This window comes from Mastigoproctus giganteus, chromosome 6 (genome assembly GCF_048544385.1).
Source record: "Mastigoproctus giganteus isolate SK-2022 chromosome 6, ASM4854438v1, whole genome shotgun sequence".
In the NCBI taxonomy this organism is placed as follows: Eukaryota; Metazoa; Arthropoda; class Arachnida; order Uropygi; family Thelyphonidae; genus Mastigoproctus; species Mastigoproctus giganteus.
The window spans coordinates 232,150,657-232,164,484 of NC_143580.1; the positions used below are offsets into that span (position 1 = coordinate 232,150,657).

The 13,828-nt window shown below is 33.9% G+C and overlaps 1 protein-coding gene across 1 annotated transcript in view; it reads left to right on the forward strand.

Moving 5' to 3' along the window:
- Stip1 (Stress-induced phosphoprotein 1) overlaps window positions 1–13,828 on the forward strand; it is a 156,717-nt gene that overhangs the window by 109,883 nt on the left and 33,006 nt on the right. Inside the window, exons 7-8 of the mRNA XM_090376776.1 lie at window positions 6,775–6,877; window positions 6,995–7,115. Of these exons, the coding sequence (XP_090232902.1) occupies window positions 6,775–6,877; window positions 6,995–7,115 (224 nt within the window). The remainder of the gene's footprint in view (window positions 1–6,774; window positions 6,878–6,994; window positions 7,116–13,828) is intronic.

Genomic DNA, 13,828 nt, shown 5'->3' on the forward strand with positions numbered 1-13,828 from the left:
ACAAATGTACACTTATCATTCAGTGGGTGCTCTACCTAGTACTACTTCTCTGTAGCTGCACACTTCATAATTTCAGTACAGTATACTCTAAAATCTGACATCCTTGGGGATTGAGAGGTGCCAGATTTCAAAATTTTCCAGCTTTTTGAGAGGTACACCCAGTGGTTTTAGAGAAGCACATTTCAATGTGTTGAGTACAGATGTCTGAACATATTTATAAACATTTATAATGACTGTCTTGTTCTTTCATTTGTTTTTGTGAGCAGCAGGATTTAAACTGCATGGATAATATAATATTCTTAATCCTCACAGCAGAACGCCTTGACTCTCTAGTAAGTTGCCCTGGTATCACGCTACTTTCACCAGATAGCTTTAGCTGTGTTATGACTATAAACTGCTTGTGTGCTGTCATTGGACACCACCTACCATCTGATGAAAGACACCAGTTAGTCCTAAAACAGGCTAATCTTTTAAACAAATGGTCAATTAGCCCTTTGAAGAAGCTATCTGTTTGAAAATAGTGCAATACCTGGCTTGCCTTCACAACTTGTTACAAAGGCAAGTTTATTATGCTGTAAGAATTACGACCATTGCACTGTCTATGCATTTTAAATCCTGCTGTATACAAAAATGGATTAAAGGACAAGGTAGTCCTGCAAGCATCTTATAAAGAAAGAAATGTTATTTTTTTTGCATTAAAAATAACAATAGATAAATAATAAAATATAATAAACTACCTGTTTGACTTCACATAGGTGTCTATCCAGCACATTATTTGTAATGTGCTTGTACCAAGAGAGATTAGAAGTCAGGGTAATCCCCAAAAGAGATATATCATTTTGCCTAGAAATCGGAGTGTCACCAAAGATAAGCATAGGAGCAGAAGAATCCTTTTTGCGAGATATAAGACAAGACTGAGTTTTAGAAGGATTGAAATCAACTAAGTTGCCTTTGCCCCCACTGGAGAATTACCTGGAGATCGGCATTTAAGGAATTGGTAGCAGATTTTCGAGAAGTTGTTTGGCTGTCATAGACCGTCCAGACTTCGCCGAAATTGGGTCCACTTGACTTGAGTGTCGCCCGAATATCAGTTCCATCAGCGTTTCCCAGGTAGCAAGTTTAGCTTGTTTGTCATATCTGAGAGAATGTCTGTGACAACCTGAAGGACCAATTGTTTATATAATGGAATTGTCACCTCTCTATCTCTATAAGTAAATGTGTGATAAATCATGAATAGGACACCATGGGCTTACCTCATTGCCTGTCTACACTGCTTGGAGAATTTGTGTCTGACTGTGTCATAACTCCCAAACCCCCTTCTTAAGACCTTGCATTTTGCTGCTACTTTTCTGACCATCTCATCCTAAAGAAATTTTTTGAAATATAAACTTTGTTATAGCAAATTCACATTGTCTAGGAACACACTAAAAGGGGGTTACCAATATCATTTAAACCAGGGGTTGAGCAACCTTTATAACTGGGCAGGCCAAATAAAATGTCAGTGAGGTTCACGCGGGCCAAATTTTTTTAGCTTTCCACAATTTATAGGATTATTTATCATTCAGCTGTTGATGTCATTGAGCAGTTAAATCCTAATGGTGCCATTTTTTGGTGACATTGATAATATGGATCTGTTTAGGCACACATTGAATTTTTTGATGTCTGAAGTAATTGTAATAATTACAGTTATGTAAATAACTAATTATTTTTATGAATAATAAGACATTCTACAAACAAATTGCATAAATGCACTTTATTCAAACAGATTCTCAGTCGTGTATACATGAATGTGTGTGTATATGTGTGTATATATAATTATTATTACGAATAATAAAAATTAAAAATAAATAGAGAAGTCGGATTTGAAGTACGATAATATGGATTATGGATCAGGGACACTGCAAGAGCAAAGGTACCCTACAACCATAATATATATAAAATTATTTTTATTGTTATGTGTAGAATTTAAATATAGAATTTAACTAGTGCTAATAATGAAAATACCGTGTATCCTGGTAGCGATATATGTGTTGAACAAAGGGTTGAAAAAAGGAAAAGAAAAAGTGTAACGATATAAAAGAGTGTAATGATATAAAAAGAATGTAACGATATAAAAAGAAGAAAAGAAACAAAATGCAAATTTTGAAAAAACGACCAATGTGGAAATAGCATTGCGGTATTTTTCATAATTTTTGTGTCTTCGACAGAGGTCATCCACCAAAATTATGAAAAAGAACAGCAATACTCTTACTTCTGTTTCTGACATGTTCTGTATGTCAAAGAGCACGTGTAAGAAGCCACATGGTAAAAATAATTTAGAATACAAATTTAGAATAAATAAAATACAAGTTATGTAAAACTATTATGTGTTACTAATGTATTACATACAGAACATGGATGACCTTACAGAAGTAAGCAGCCCGCTAAAAAAGTGAAGACAAAGGAAGGGAGTGTCCGAATGACAAGAACTTACCGCTACTGGACGGGTTGACAGAAAAGACAGGGCCGGAGGCTAACCCGTGTATATATGTGTAGAAACGCTAGCGGCGCCTAGCGTTAGACGAATTTTGGTGTCTGTATATTATGTAATTTACGTATGCGGTGGAGCTACGCTAGGTTAAAGTTAAGTATATGATGCTCAAACACCCGGGATAGCAAAGAAATATAATAGCTTACAAAGTAGCAGTAGAAGGCAGCTAAACTTTGTTAAGACGAAAAATATAGATTGGGTATAGTAAGAAAAATAGTACTCTGATTTTGCGGTCGGTAAACTAATGGCTCACAGAGCATAAAAAGTAGAAATTAGTAAAGCAAAAAGATGATTAAATTAGGGATATGTAGTTGGGCTAGGGTAGTTCGGGGTTGCAAACCCGTTCCTATAGTTAGGACCCTGAACGAATGTCCGAGAGTTGGTGCATCATGTACTTAAGTCAGTTGTGTTAAAAGTGTAACAAGTATATATAAGTTACAATTAACAATTAAATAAATAAAGAAATCAAGATAGGTTTAAAATTAATTACAAGGTAATTACAAGGTAAATACACTATGTCAGGCCAATCGGTGGGTACAAGTTTTCCAGACCGTAAGACACCAAAGAGGCCTAGTGTATTGTATTTACACTATATACAAACTTGATGCGTATGGGAATAATTATAAGTTATAAACTAATAATGCTGTTTATATTGATATCTATTAAGTTCTTGTGCCTTAATATGTTAAGGGCTTTATTGATATGATGACGTAGGTATGTAATAGGAAAAAGATTTTTGGTCAGTTTACTGTATAATATTCTGATGTTATCAATAACTGTTGTTCTGTCGCTGCATATTGTTGCTATTCTGATGCATTGTGCTAATATAACATTAGCATGTACCTGTTTGGAAATATTGGAATTCCATTGTGTAAAGTTTACTATGCTAAAGTTGAATGCTTCACGTTTGTTGTACAAATTGATGGAGGCTATACCATTTTTTAAATTAATGTCTAGATCCAAAAAATGGGCTGCTGTATCAGAATAGTTTGTTCTTTCTAGTACAAGTTCGTTAGGGTATAGATGTCTATATATCTGAATAGGATTAGGTCCTGTGGAAATGAGGTTTCTGACCAGTATAAATATAGGTTGGCTATTATGCATGAGGCTGGGCTGCCCATAGGTGTTCCATTGGTTTGTTGATATACTGTGTTACCATCATATATGAAGTTATTGGAAATACATAAGTTCAGTATGTTGTTCCAGTAATATGTGTTGCAGGAAATAAAGTCCTTATGTTTATCATAGATATCTTTTAGTACCGATTTGAGATTGATTTGATTGATACTGGTAAATAGGCTATGGAAATCAAAGGTTTGAATATTGTTGACTTTATTACTTTGCAAAAATTTTAATAGGGGTTGGTTGTTGCCTATGATTTTGCTGTTTTGTATGTTATGCATCAGTGGTTGCAGTAGTTGTTCAAGTTTCTTTCCAGATTTGTGTACATAACTATTTTTACATGAGGTTATGAATCTGAAGCCTATTGGTTTTTTATGAAATTTAGGAATGAAGTAGATATAAGGTAAGCTGTAATTGCTTAAGTTGAGCTTTAGTTTTTTATTGAAGGCCATTAGTTTTTTTGTAATGATATTACATGTACTGGATATCGGTTTGTAAGTATTGCTTGAGTTAAGTTCATTAGTTAAAGTATGTATATAAAAATATTTGCAAATGAATGCAAAATTATTGGCTGCTTTATCTACCAGTGTGATTACGAAGTCTTTGTGTATTTCTAGCAGTTTTTGTTTTAATTTAGTCAAGTTGTAGTATATACCTTGATAATATACATTTGAACTGTGCAATGCATATTTACGCTTGAATAAGGCGAATGTATGGCTAATCCACATATGGTATGCTTCTATAGGTGTGTTATTTTTGTAGGCTAATTGGAAGCAGTAGTTTAACAGGCCCTGATATATCTGCTTATTGAAGTTGGTTACATTTATTTTGGTACGCGGCCTGAATTTGAATCCTTGTGATGGTACATATCGGAGCATTGGGTCCGTAACTATGTTTAGATTTCCTGTAATGATATGTCCATAGTCTGGATCAATATATTGCTGCATGTTGCTTTGTTGACAAATGCAGTTGTTGTTGTCTGTAATATGTGATATTAAACTGGTAGCTATAGATTTGTAGTTACAAGCTAATAATCCAAAGGGTTTATTATATTTATATCTTACTTTAATATAACTAGGACTAGTATTAGGAAGTAGATGATTATGCTGATTTATAAGTTTATTGATATTTATGTTGTCCATGATATGGTTGTTGAAGTTCAAGATAATGATTGATTCTTTATCACATGTTGTAGAGCTTTTGTTTTTTAGATTGAATTTACAAATATCATTTATTAAATGGAAGAGATGTTTGGACTCGAAATTGAAAGTGCGTATGAACTTGTATAGTGCTCTCAGTATACTGTGTTTAGTGCTGAAAAGTAAATTATGTATATCTTGTACATTTATAATATTTTTATCCCAGTTCTTAAGGGTGACTTCAAAATTACCTAAAATAGTACTGTGCTTGTTGCTGGTATTTTTAGATTTATTAGTACGTTTCCGTGGGTTCTTATGGAACTTGATTATATTGAATTTGTCATATATACAACTGTCTGTTAAGTTATTAGTAATAATTTTGTGGTTGAATTTATTATTTAGACCATATGGGTATAATGTTTTTAATTTTAACATAAATATTTCTTCTTGTATAGTTCTAATATTAGCGTTATTAATCTGTGCTAATATGGATATGTATATATTGTTGAAGTTGTGCGATTGAAAATGCATATATTCTATTTCATGTTCAATATTATTATTATTTCTATTTAAGTAGTTATTGATGTCAGATCTATGCTGATTAATTCTTAGGTGCAGCTTATTGCTAGTTTGTCCAACGTATTTTATATTACATGTTTTGCAGGTTATGAGGTATATAACATTACTAGTTTTACAAAAAGTAGGTTTTGATGCATCATTTGTTATATGCTGCGGGTGTACACAGGGACAGGTTAAACAAAGTTTATTCTTGCAGGTGTTGAATTTAAGATCATGGATCCCATATTTATCTAAGTTAGAAGCATTACATGCTGTTGTGCTCTGTTTTGTGTGTGTTAAATGCGTATGTTTAGAGTTACATCCGTGTTGCGGAGTACAGTACAGAGTATGTGTACCCGGGGTCAAATTTATTCTACTCTGCCCATGTAGCATGTTATCAAGGTTATCTGGTTCCATACATATAAGTTGCATAAAATTACAGTTAAAGTTACAATAACAATTAAAATGACATCAAAACAAAGTGTAGGCGCAACCAAGAGTAAACGGTACTTTCAAGGTAGGGATAGGATAGTAAATATATAAAAAAATCGAGTAGAAATAGAAATAGCAAGTGTATATAAGCTGCGTGAGCTCAACTTGGATAAAGCTTAGGATAATAATTAAAAATAAATAGGATAGGATGTTGAATATATAAATATATAAATATCGGGTAGAAAAAAGAAATAGCAAGTGTATATAAGCTGTTCTAGGCGGCGTGAGCTCAACCTGGATAAAGCTTAGGATAAAAATTATTATTACGAATAATAAAAATTAAAAATAAATAGAGAAGTCGGATTTGAAGTACGATAATATGGAAGTTGGATATGAAGTACGATAATATGGATTATGGATCAGGGACACTGCAAGAGCAAAGGTACCCTACAACCATAATATATATAAAATTATTTTTATTGTTATGTGTAGAATTTAAATATAGAATTTAACTAGTGCTAATAATGAAAATACCATGTATCCTGGTAGCGATATATGTGTTGAACAAAGGGTTGAAAAAGGGGAAAGAAAAAGTGTAATGATATAAAAGAGTGTAATGATATAAAAAGAATGTAATGATATAAAAAGAAGAAAAGAAACAAAATGCAAATTTTGAAAAAACGACCAATGTGGAAATAGCATTGCAGTATTTTTCATAATTTTTGTGTCTTCATGTGTGTGTGTGTGTGTGTGTGTGTGTGTGTGTGTATATATATATATATATGTGCAAAGTATATATTTACCCACAGAACTGTGTAGATCATTATGTTCTTGAATTCTGAATATCGGTTATTAAGTTGTTTCCAAATAATTGCAGCTCTTGCTCAGTAATATGTGATTGATAAATTTTAATACCCTCCTTTCAATTAAATTTTTTATAATTTTAATTACTTCCTGTTTTAATTTGATGTTAATTTTCTCAAATATTTCCAGCTGTATTCTTTGAACAAAAAGATTATGAGAAATGTATTCAAGAATGTGAAAAGGCAATTGAAATTGGTCGTGAAAACAGGGCAGATTTTAAGATAATTGCTCGGTAAGAAACTGATAAGTATAACTGTGTTTGTTATTTTATTTGTGTATATATATTTTTGTAAGGCTATATAAATAGTATTGTTTATAATTATATATATCTTTCTTATTGTCATTCCAGTGCTTATTCCCGTATGGCCGGAGCTTACGCAAAGCTCAAGAAGTGGGAAGATGCAAGGACGTACTACCGGAAGTCATTAACAGAGCATAGAACACCTGACACATTATCCAAATTATCAGAGGTGAGAAATGAAACAGTTTGTTGAATTAGGCTTGGTTCATTTTAATTGCAGATTCATTAATATTGCTAGATATAATAAATATTATATAGCTAGATTAATACTTTTCATGCCATTGTTATTTTGCTTGGTTGTCATACCTGGTTAGTGTAAAATGAGTTAGTGCTTAAGTGCAATTGACAGAAAGAAAACTTGGTCGTATTTCCAAGTCGAAGACAAAGTTTCAATTACAAAAGCTGATTTTTTTTTTTCCTTTGTAATTATGCTACTTTATAAGTTTCTTTGATATTTCATTATGGAGAGCTGCTGCTTACTTTTCGAAGCCATTACATTTCTTAACTGTACAATTGTTTCTTTAGTCATTACTAGTTCCAAGGAGTGTACTAGTAAATTTCTTCACTGAATGCAAATAAGGTCATTCAGTGATCGAAGTGAAGCAGTAGAATGAACTTTAGATTGCCAGGTGTTCTGCATTGATAATGACATTTTCTTAATATTAAATTACATGGGTATTTCAAAATTTGGGGCTTTCTATAAAAAAGTGCTATTTTAGGTTCTCTCATTTTTTTTTTTTTTTTTTTTTTTTTTTTTGACAATTAGGTTAGTAATTTAGTGTATTCACATTTCTTTTTGAATGTGTGGCCTCAGCACGGATTTAATCTCAAGGTGTGGCATTCCAACTCTTCTGATACAGGTTTTATTATTATTATTTTATTTATTTTTTTTATGATAATCCCAAACTCAAAAGGTATTAGAACCTGAAGTATTTTGGTACCATGCATGGGGCACCTCCGTAGCCAGGTGGGCAGGAGCAGCAGTGCATAGCACACGCTTATTGATCAGACTGGGGTTCGAGCCCGTGACCATCAAATACGGAGGATGCGGAAAGGTCAGGGAATGATCACCACATATCCCCGGAGCAATATGGCCTTAGTTGCTAATGCTCCTAAAAACCAAACAACAACCACCATGCATGGGTTGAAGGTTGAGAAGATAAAAGACACTCATTGACAATAGACTCAAATTTCTGTACATTGTCCATTTCTGATCTGAAAGAACATTGTTCCAAAGAACAGAAGTAGAAATGATAAATGGGGGAGAGGAAAAGTTAGTTCTGTGTATGGCAGTATCATGGATTTCAATTCAGAAGAATATCTATAAAAAAAAAGGCATGCAGCAGAATCTGAGCGTCTGTGTGACAGAGGTTGGAGAGCCTTCTAAGAGATGAATCATTAATTAACCTGGCTGCCCTCTACTAGTCTGGGAGCCTGAGAGTTTTTTTTGGGGGGGGGGTTTACCCCAGATGTGTGAGAATAATAAGTTTTCTTTGCCCTACTGAAGAATTACTATGAGATCAGCATATAAGGAACTGGTGGTGGCTATTTGAGACTGGGAATGTAATGCACTATCATTGGACAATAGGATTTCCAGTCAGTAGACAAGGTCAATTAATATACAAGAAGAAAAGAGTGAGATAAAGAACTGGCCCTTGGAGAAAAACACAAGAATTAGTTGAGAAGACAGCTGTCTACCATTACCCACAGTGAGCAGAAATTTTGGAGGGTAAAATGGCTACTCGACAAAAGGCAAATCATAAGGTGGGAGTTTGTTCAGAACGGGGATGTGCGCAGCCTTTTCCTACTCATAACCCCTAATTTAGATGACAATGATGCAGCACCACATCTATTTGCCTAGGGAACAATATGAAAAATACATCACATAGGTCTTGCATGGTATTTATTATATTTATACAAATGAAGATGGCAATATAAAGAATAGAAAAACTCTATCCCTCACACTCGCTGTCCCTGCATTTGACCAAGAATATCACATCCCTGAAATAGACTAATAAGTTTCGGTAACAAGTACAATAACAGCCATCATAGGCAGAGGATAAGATCAGAAGACTTATCCTAATTGTTCAACTATATTTTATTTATTGTATCATATTGGATGGCATTGTAGCAACTACAATGTGGGGTCACAGGGAGTGTCACCAATTAAGGAATTTTGGAAAGAAACAAGACTCAAACATAATTGCTTTATCATTTAGCATGACATTGTAGGAACTAAAATGTCATGCAATATGAAGTATTATGTTTGGGTGTGATTTATTTTTAAATGTTCCTTAATTGGTGAACCCAGACTTGAATTTCACTATACTTCCATTGAATTTCTCCAAAGATGAGTAACATAAGCCAAGATATCACCAGTAGATTGACAGTGACAGAATCCATATTGGTGATCATTGATCAGGTGGAAAGTTTTGGGATAGTTTAAGACATGGAGGTTCATGGTTTCTGCATTATGTTGAAAGAGTTGAGGTAAGTGGGTAATAATTGGAATTTAGAGAGGGATTTGTCACTTTTTTAAGAACTGGCTGGATATGAGTATCATAAAAATTTCCATGCAGTGGTGTTTTTCAGAAGAAAAACACCACTGCAGTAAAAAAAATAAAAATAAACTGTAGAAAGGTGGCAAAACAGGAGCACAGGTTTTGAGAACAAGTGGAAAAATGCTATCAGGATCTGCAGATTTCTTAGCATCAAGATTGTTTTAACTTAAATATCCTTATAATTATAATAATCCTGTCTTATAATTCTAATAACTGACCTTAGCAAATCAATACAGCTCAATTGATTTGTCAAGATCATCAATACAAGAGTTGGAGGAAAAGTAGAATGTTAATAAGTTAGCTTTATCTTTAGCTGTGGGTGTAGTAGAACCATAATGTTGTAACAGATGTGGGATTATAAATGAATAGAAGCTGCAGCTAATAACTTTAGAAAAAGACCAGAATGTTCAACTGCCCTTTGGAGAGGAAGCAGTTTCCTACTCTTAGTCTGTTTAAAACCTGTTGACTATTTTTTTTTTTTTTTTTTACAACTGTCATGAGCTTTAGTATAGGCAGAAAAACTTGAATTTTGAATATATGCCATTTATAATATTCCGTTTTTATCTTGAAAAATAATAATTTCAGTGACACAATTTGAGCCAACATTAGGATTGTAAGATTTAAAAACATTAATCCAACCAAGGAAAAGAGGGATGGATGTTGTGTACATCATCCCATTTTGAATTCTTGTAATGCCAAAGGACAAGGCTCATTTTTGCCATGGGTATGGGACCATGAGACAAGACCACCACCACCAAATTGCAATATGAGGTATCTATGGAAATAGATATTGTTCAGATTATAACTGAGACTACATATATTTGTGAAATGAATTTGGAAATTTTTGGAGGGTTTCAATTTTTTCACAGTTAAGTTCTGTTAGTTTTGGCTATTCATGATTCATTGGTGTAGATGAAGTAAAAGTATGTGTGGGAGAAACGCATATGAATTGATGATCTTTTTGTATATGGCATGTGTGCATGCACATATGCCATATACAAAAGTAGACTTATCTAGCAGGTGGCCTGCAAAAGCTGTTTTAGCTGGTCTCTTGAAGTATAAATAAAATTGGATCTTACCATAATGATTGTCACAATTTCAAGACATGACCCATACTGTAATCGAGAAATAGATTGAAGAGATGGTTGAACTTTGCTCCTGGAGCCTTGGAGTAGTTTTCACCACTTCAGGCTTCCAGTATCTAGCACCTAGTATAGCTCATCCTGCTATTACTTGCCATCTTACAATGTATGTTTCATGTTACACACATATTTATTTGACACCTTTTCCACCATTATACATATGAAAATTACATGCACAAAATCCACTTGCTGCCATGTTACACTTTTTTGCCATTTCAGTTCTATAAGCATGTGTTTGATATTTTGATTTATATTTTGTGTGTAAAAATTTATAAACAGATACACAGATATGTATTATTTTACATTGGATGATCTGATGAGTGGTTGCAGCTTTATTTTAGAGGTGGGGGGGGGGGGGGAGAACCATGGTATATTCAACTAAAGCCAGATAGTGAAAGGTAAATATTTTGGATACATGTCATCATAATTTCTCCTCCACTTTGCTCCCAGTTATTACAAAATCATTAAGCACCCTGTTACAATTTGATAAACTTCTGGCATTTTCCTTCCTTAATGTGTGAATTTACATTCACACATTCCTCATGTGTGAATGTAAATGCAAAATACTCATTCAGTTTGTTTGCTATCTGAGCAGGATCATCAACAGTCGAGCTATAATTTGGGATAATTATGATGGCATGCATAATATACCTGCTGCATGTCGGATATGCATTAATTTAAAAGAAAAGTCAGAGAATGTTGTTCAAGCAGTGCCGACACTGCAGCAGGTTGTTTTTTCTATAAAGTGATTGGTTTAAAGCTAAGAAACGGAGTAGAAGTGGCAAAGTCAGATTGGTCCAGGTTCACTATCTTTATAGTTAAAATAGGACAAGAGTTGGAACAAGACCCAACAAGAATTTGGACCTTACCTATTGACTCTCCATTCCTGGGTGATGCCAGTTACCAGGTTCATGGTCTAGTGCATTTTGTGAGATCTAGTATGATTTTTAAGTCTAGGATGTGGGGGATATACTATACATCCTCTTTAAAAGAGGATGATTAGTAGATCCTCACATCCTAGACTAAATAAAGCTGTGATAGACCGTCTGCCTATGAAATTTATATTGGTCCAGCATAAATCAGATCTTTAGTCCTTTTGAGCTTTTAGATGTGTTGGAGCTGTAAGTCAGAATAGGAAGAGTATACTCATATTCCTGTGGTTCCATGCTTATATATACAAAATAATTCAAAAAGTGAATAGTTTCAAAAAATTGTAGAAATTAACATTGGCATTCATTATTATTAAGATGAATCAGAAAATATGAAAGTTTCACAGAGAATCTGGTCCTATGTTTCTCTGAAAAAAAAATTTTAGAATTTACCTAGCATTGTATTTAAGAATTTACATCATATGAATGATTATAAAGTTAATGTAATTGCTGAATTTCTCTTTGCAACGTGGATAATACAAAATGCTTTTTCCTATAATTGAAGCCATTTTAAAATGTTTTTTCCGTAGTGACATGGAAAGTTACATTTTGTGAATAGCTAGTGTTTCATCTGAAATGCTAACTACTCATATGACATCAAATTCTCACAAGTAAGTGTCCAATCTCAAAGTTTTAAACCTCTTTTTGAATCACTGTGTGATAGCAGCATTGGAGCTAGAGAATATGTGACCGGGGATGTCTATAAGTCAGTAAGAGCATAGAATACCATATTTTATGATATCATATAGATACTGCTCTGACTACTCGGTAACAATTTGGAAGTTTTGAATTAGAATCTTTTCTTGAAAATGTTTTTGCGTAAAATTGATATTACTGGAGTGGGAGCTATAAAATTTATAATTTAAGAATTATATGTATAATTTGTTTTATGCAAATATTTCCTTGTAGAATTCTGTTTGGTATGAAAGCACTGGGGAAACAAAATTGGGAGTATGAGCGTGTTATAGGTCTAATGACTGTGATGAGCTATACAGAGAAATAGAGTATTTCAGCTATACAGAGAAATAGTGAGCTAGTAAAACAGAAGATTTTAACTTTTCAAATGTTGGCTGGAATTTGTGGGTTGGTCACTCACACACTAGCAAGACTTTTGTAGATTTCTTGGATGACTGTTTTCTACAGCAGCATGTTAGAGAGGCAACAAGAGGAACCAATACTCCTGATCTGGTTATCAGGCAGTGCTTCTACATGCATTAAGAATTTGCAGGTTAAAGACATAACTATTGTCAGGGATAAAGGGAAAGGCTTGCTTTCTTGGGGGTGACTGCAGTTGGACCAACTGATGAAGTTACAAACGGAAAATTCCAAACGGGAAACATTAAGGGAAGTAATCACAGAAGCCTACTAGGCTTTTCATACAATTAAGAAATACTGTTCAAGGCTTAGACCTAAATGGATGTCAGATGAACTATTGAGAGGCATTTGCAGAGAAGAAAAGTGCATGGGATGCAAATAAATTATCAGGTGATACAGAAGCCTGTGGTAGCTATAAATTAGTCTGTAATCAATTCACAAATAAGGTTAGGCAAGCTAAGGCAGATTATGAGAAGTCTCTAGCAAAGAATGCTAAAAAAAAAAAAACAAAAAACAAAGTAGAAGGAAGGGGTTGAATCACATTGGGCCACTTGGTGTCTATGGGTTAACTGCTACTGACCCTGTTCAGGTTGCTGACAAATTGAATAGGCATTTTGCATCTACATTCACACATGAGGAATTCTTTAAGGGAGGAGATGCCAGAAGTTTATCAAACTCCAATGGGGAGCTAAATGACTGTGTGATAACTGAAAGGAAAGTAGAAGAGAAATTATTGAAGCCAAACAAAAAAGGCTGCTGGGTTGGATAGAATCTATCCAATTATATTAAAGGAGATGAGCAGCAAACTTTTAGCCAGCACTATGAGAGCATCATTCGCACATCTCCAGTCCATAGAAGGTCCCTATGGACTGGGGATGTGTGAATGTATCCCCAATTCATAAAGGGGGATGAAAAGGTGACACGAATAATTAGACTTTTTAGCTTAATGTCTGTTCCAGGGAAAATAACTGAGTTACTGGTTGAAGAAGTAATGCATTGTCACCTGGACAGGAATGCAATTATAATGTAGTCACAGCATAGATTTGTTAAGGGGTGGTCTTCTCTAACCAATCTGATTGGATACTACGATACAAGGACCAAGGAACTTGATGCAAAAATTTATTTTTATATCATATACCTGGATTTCAGGAAGGC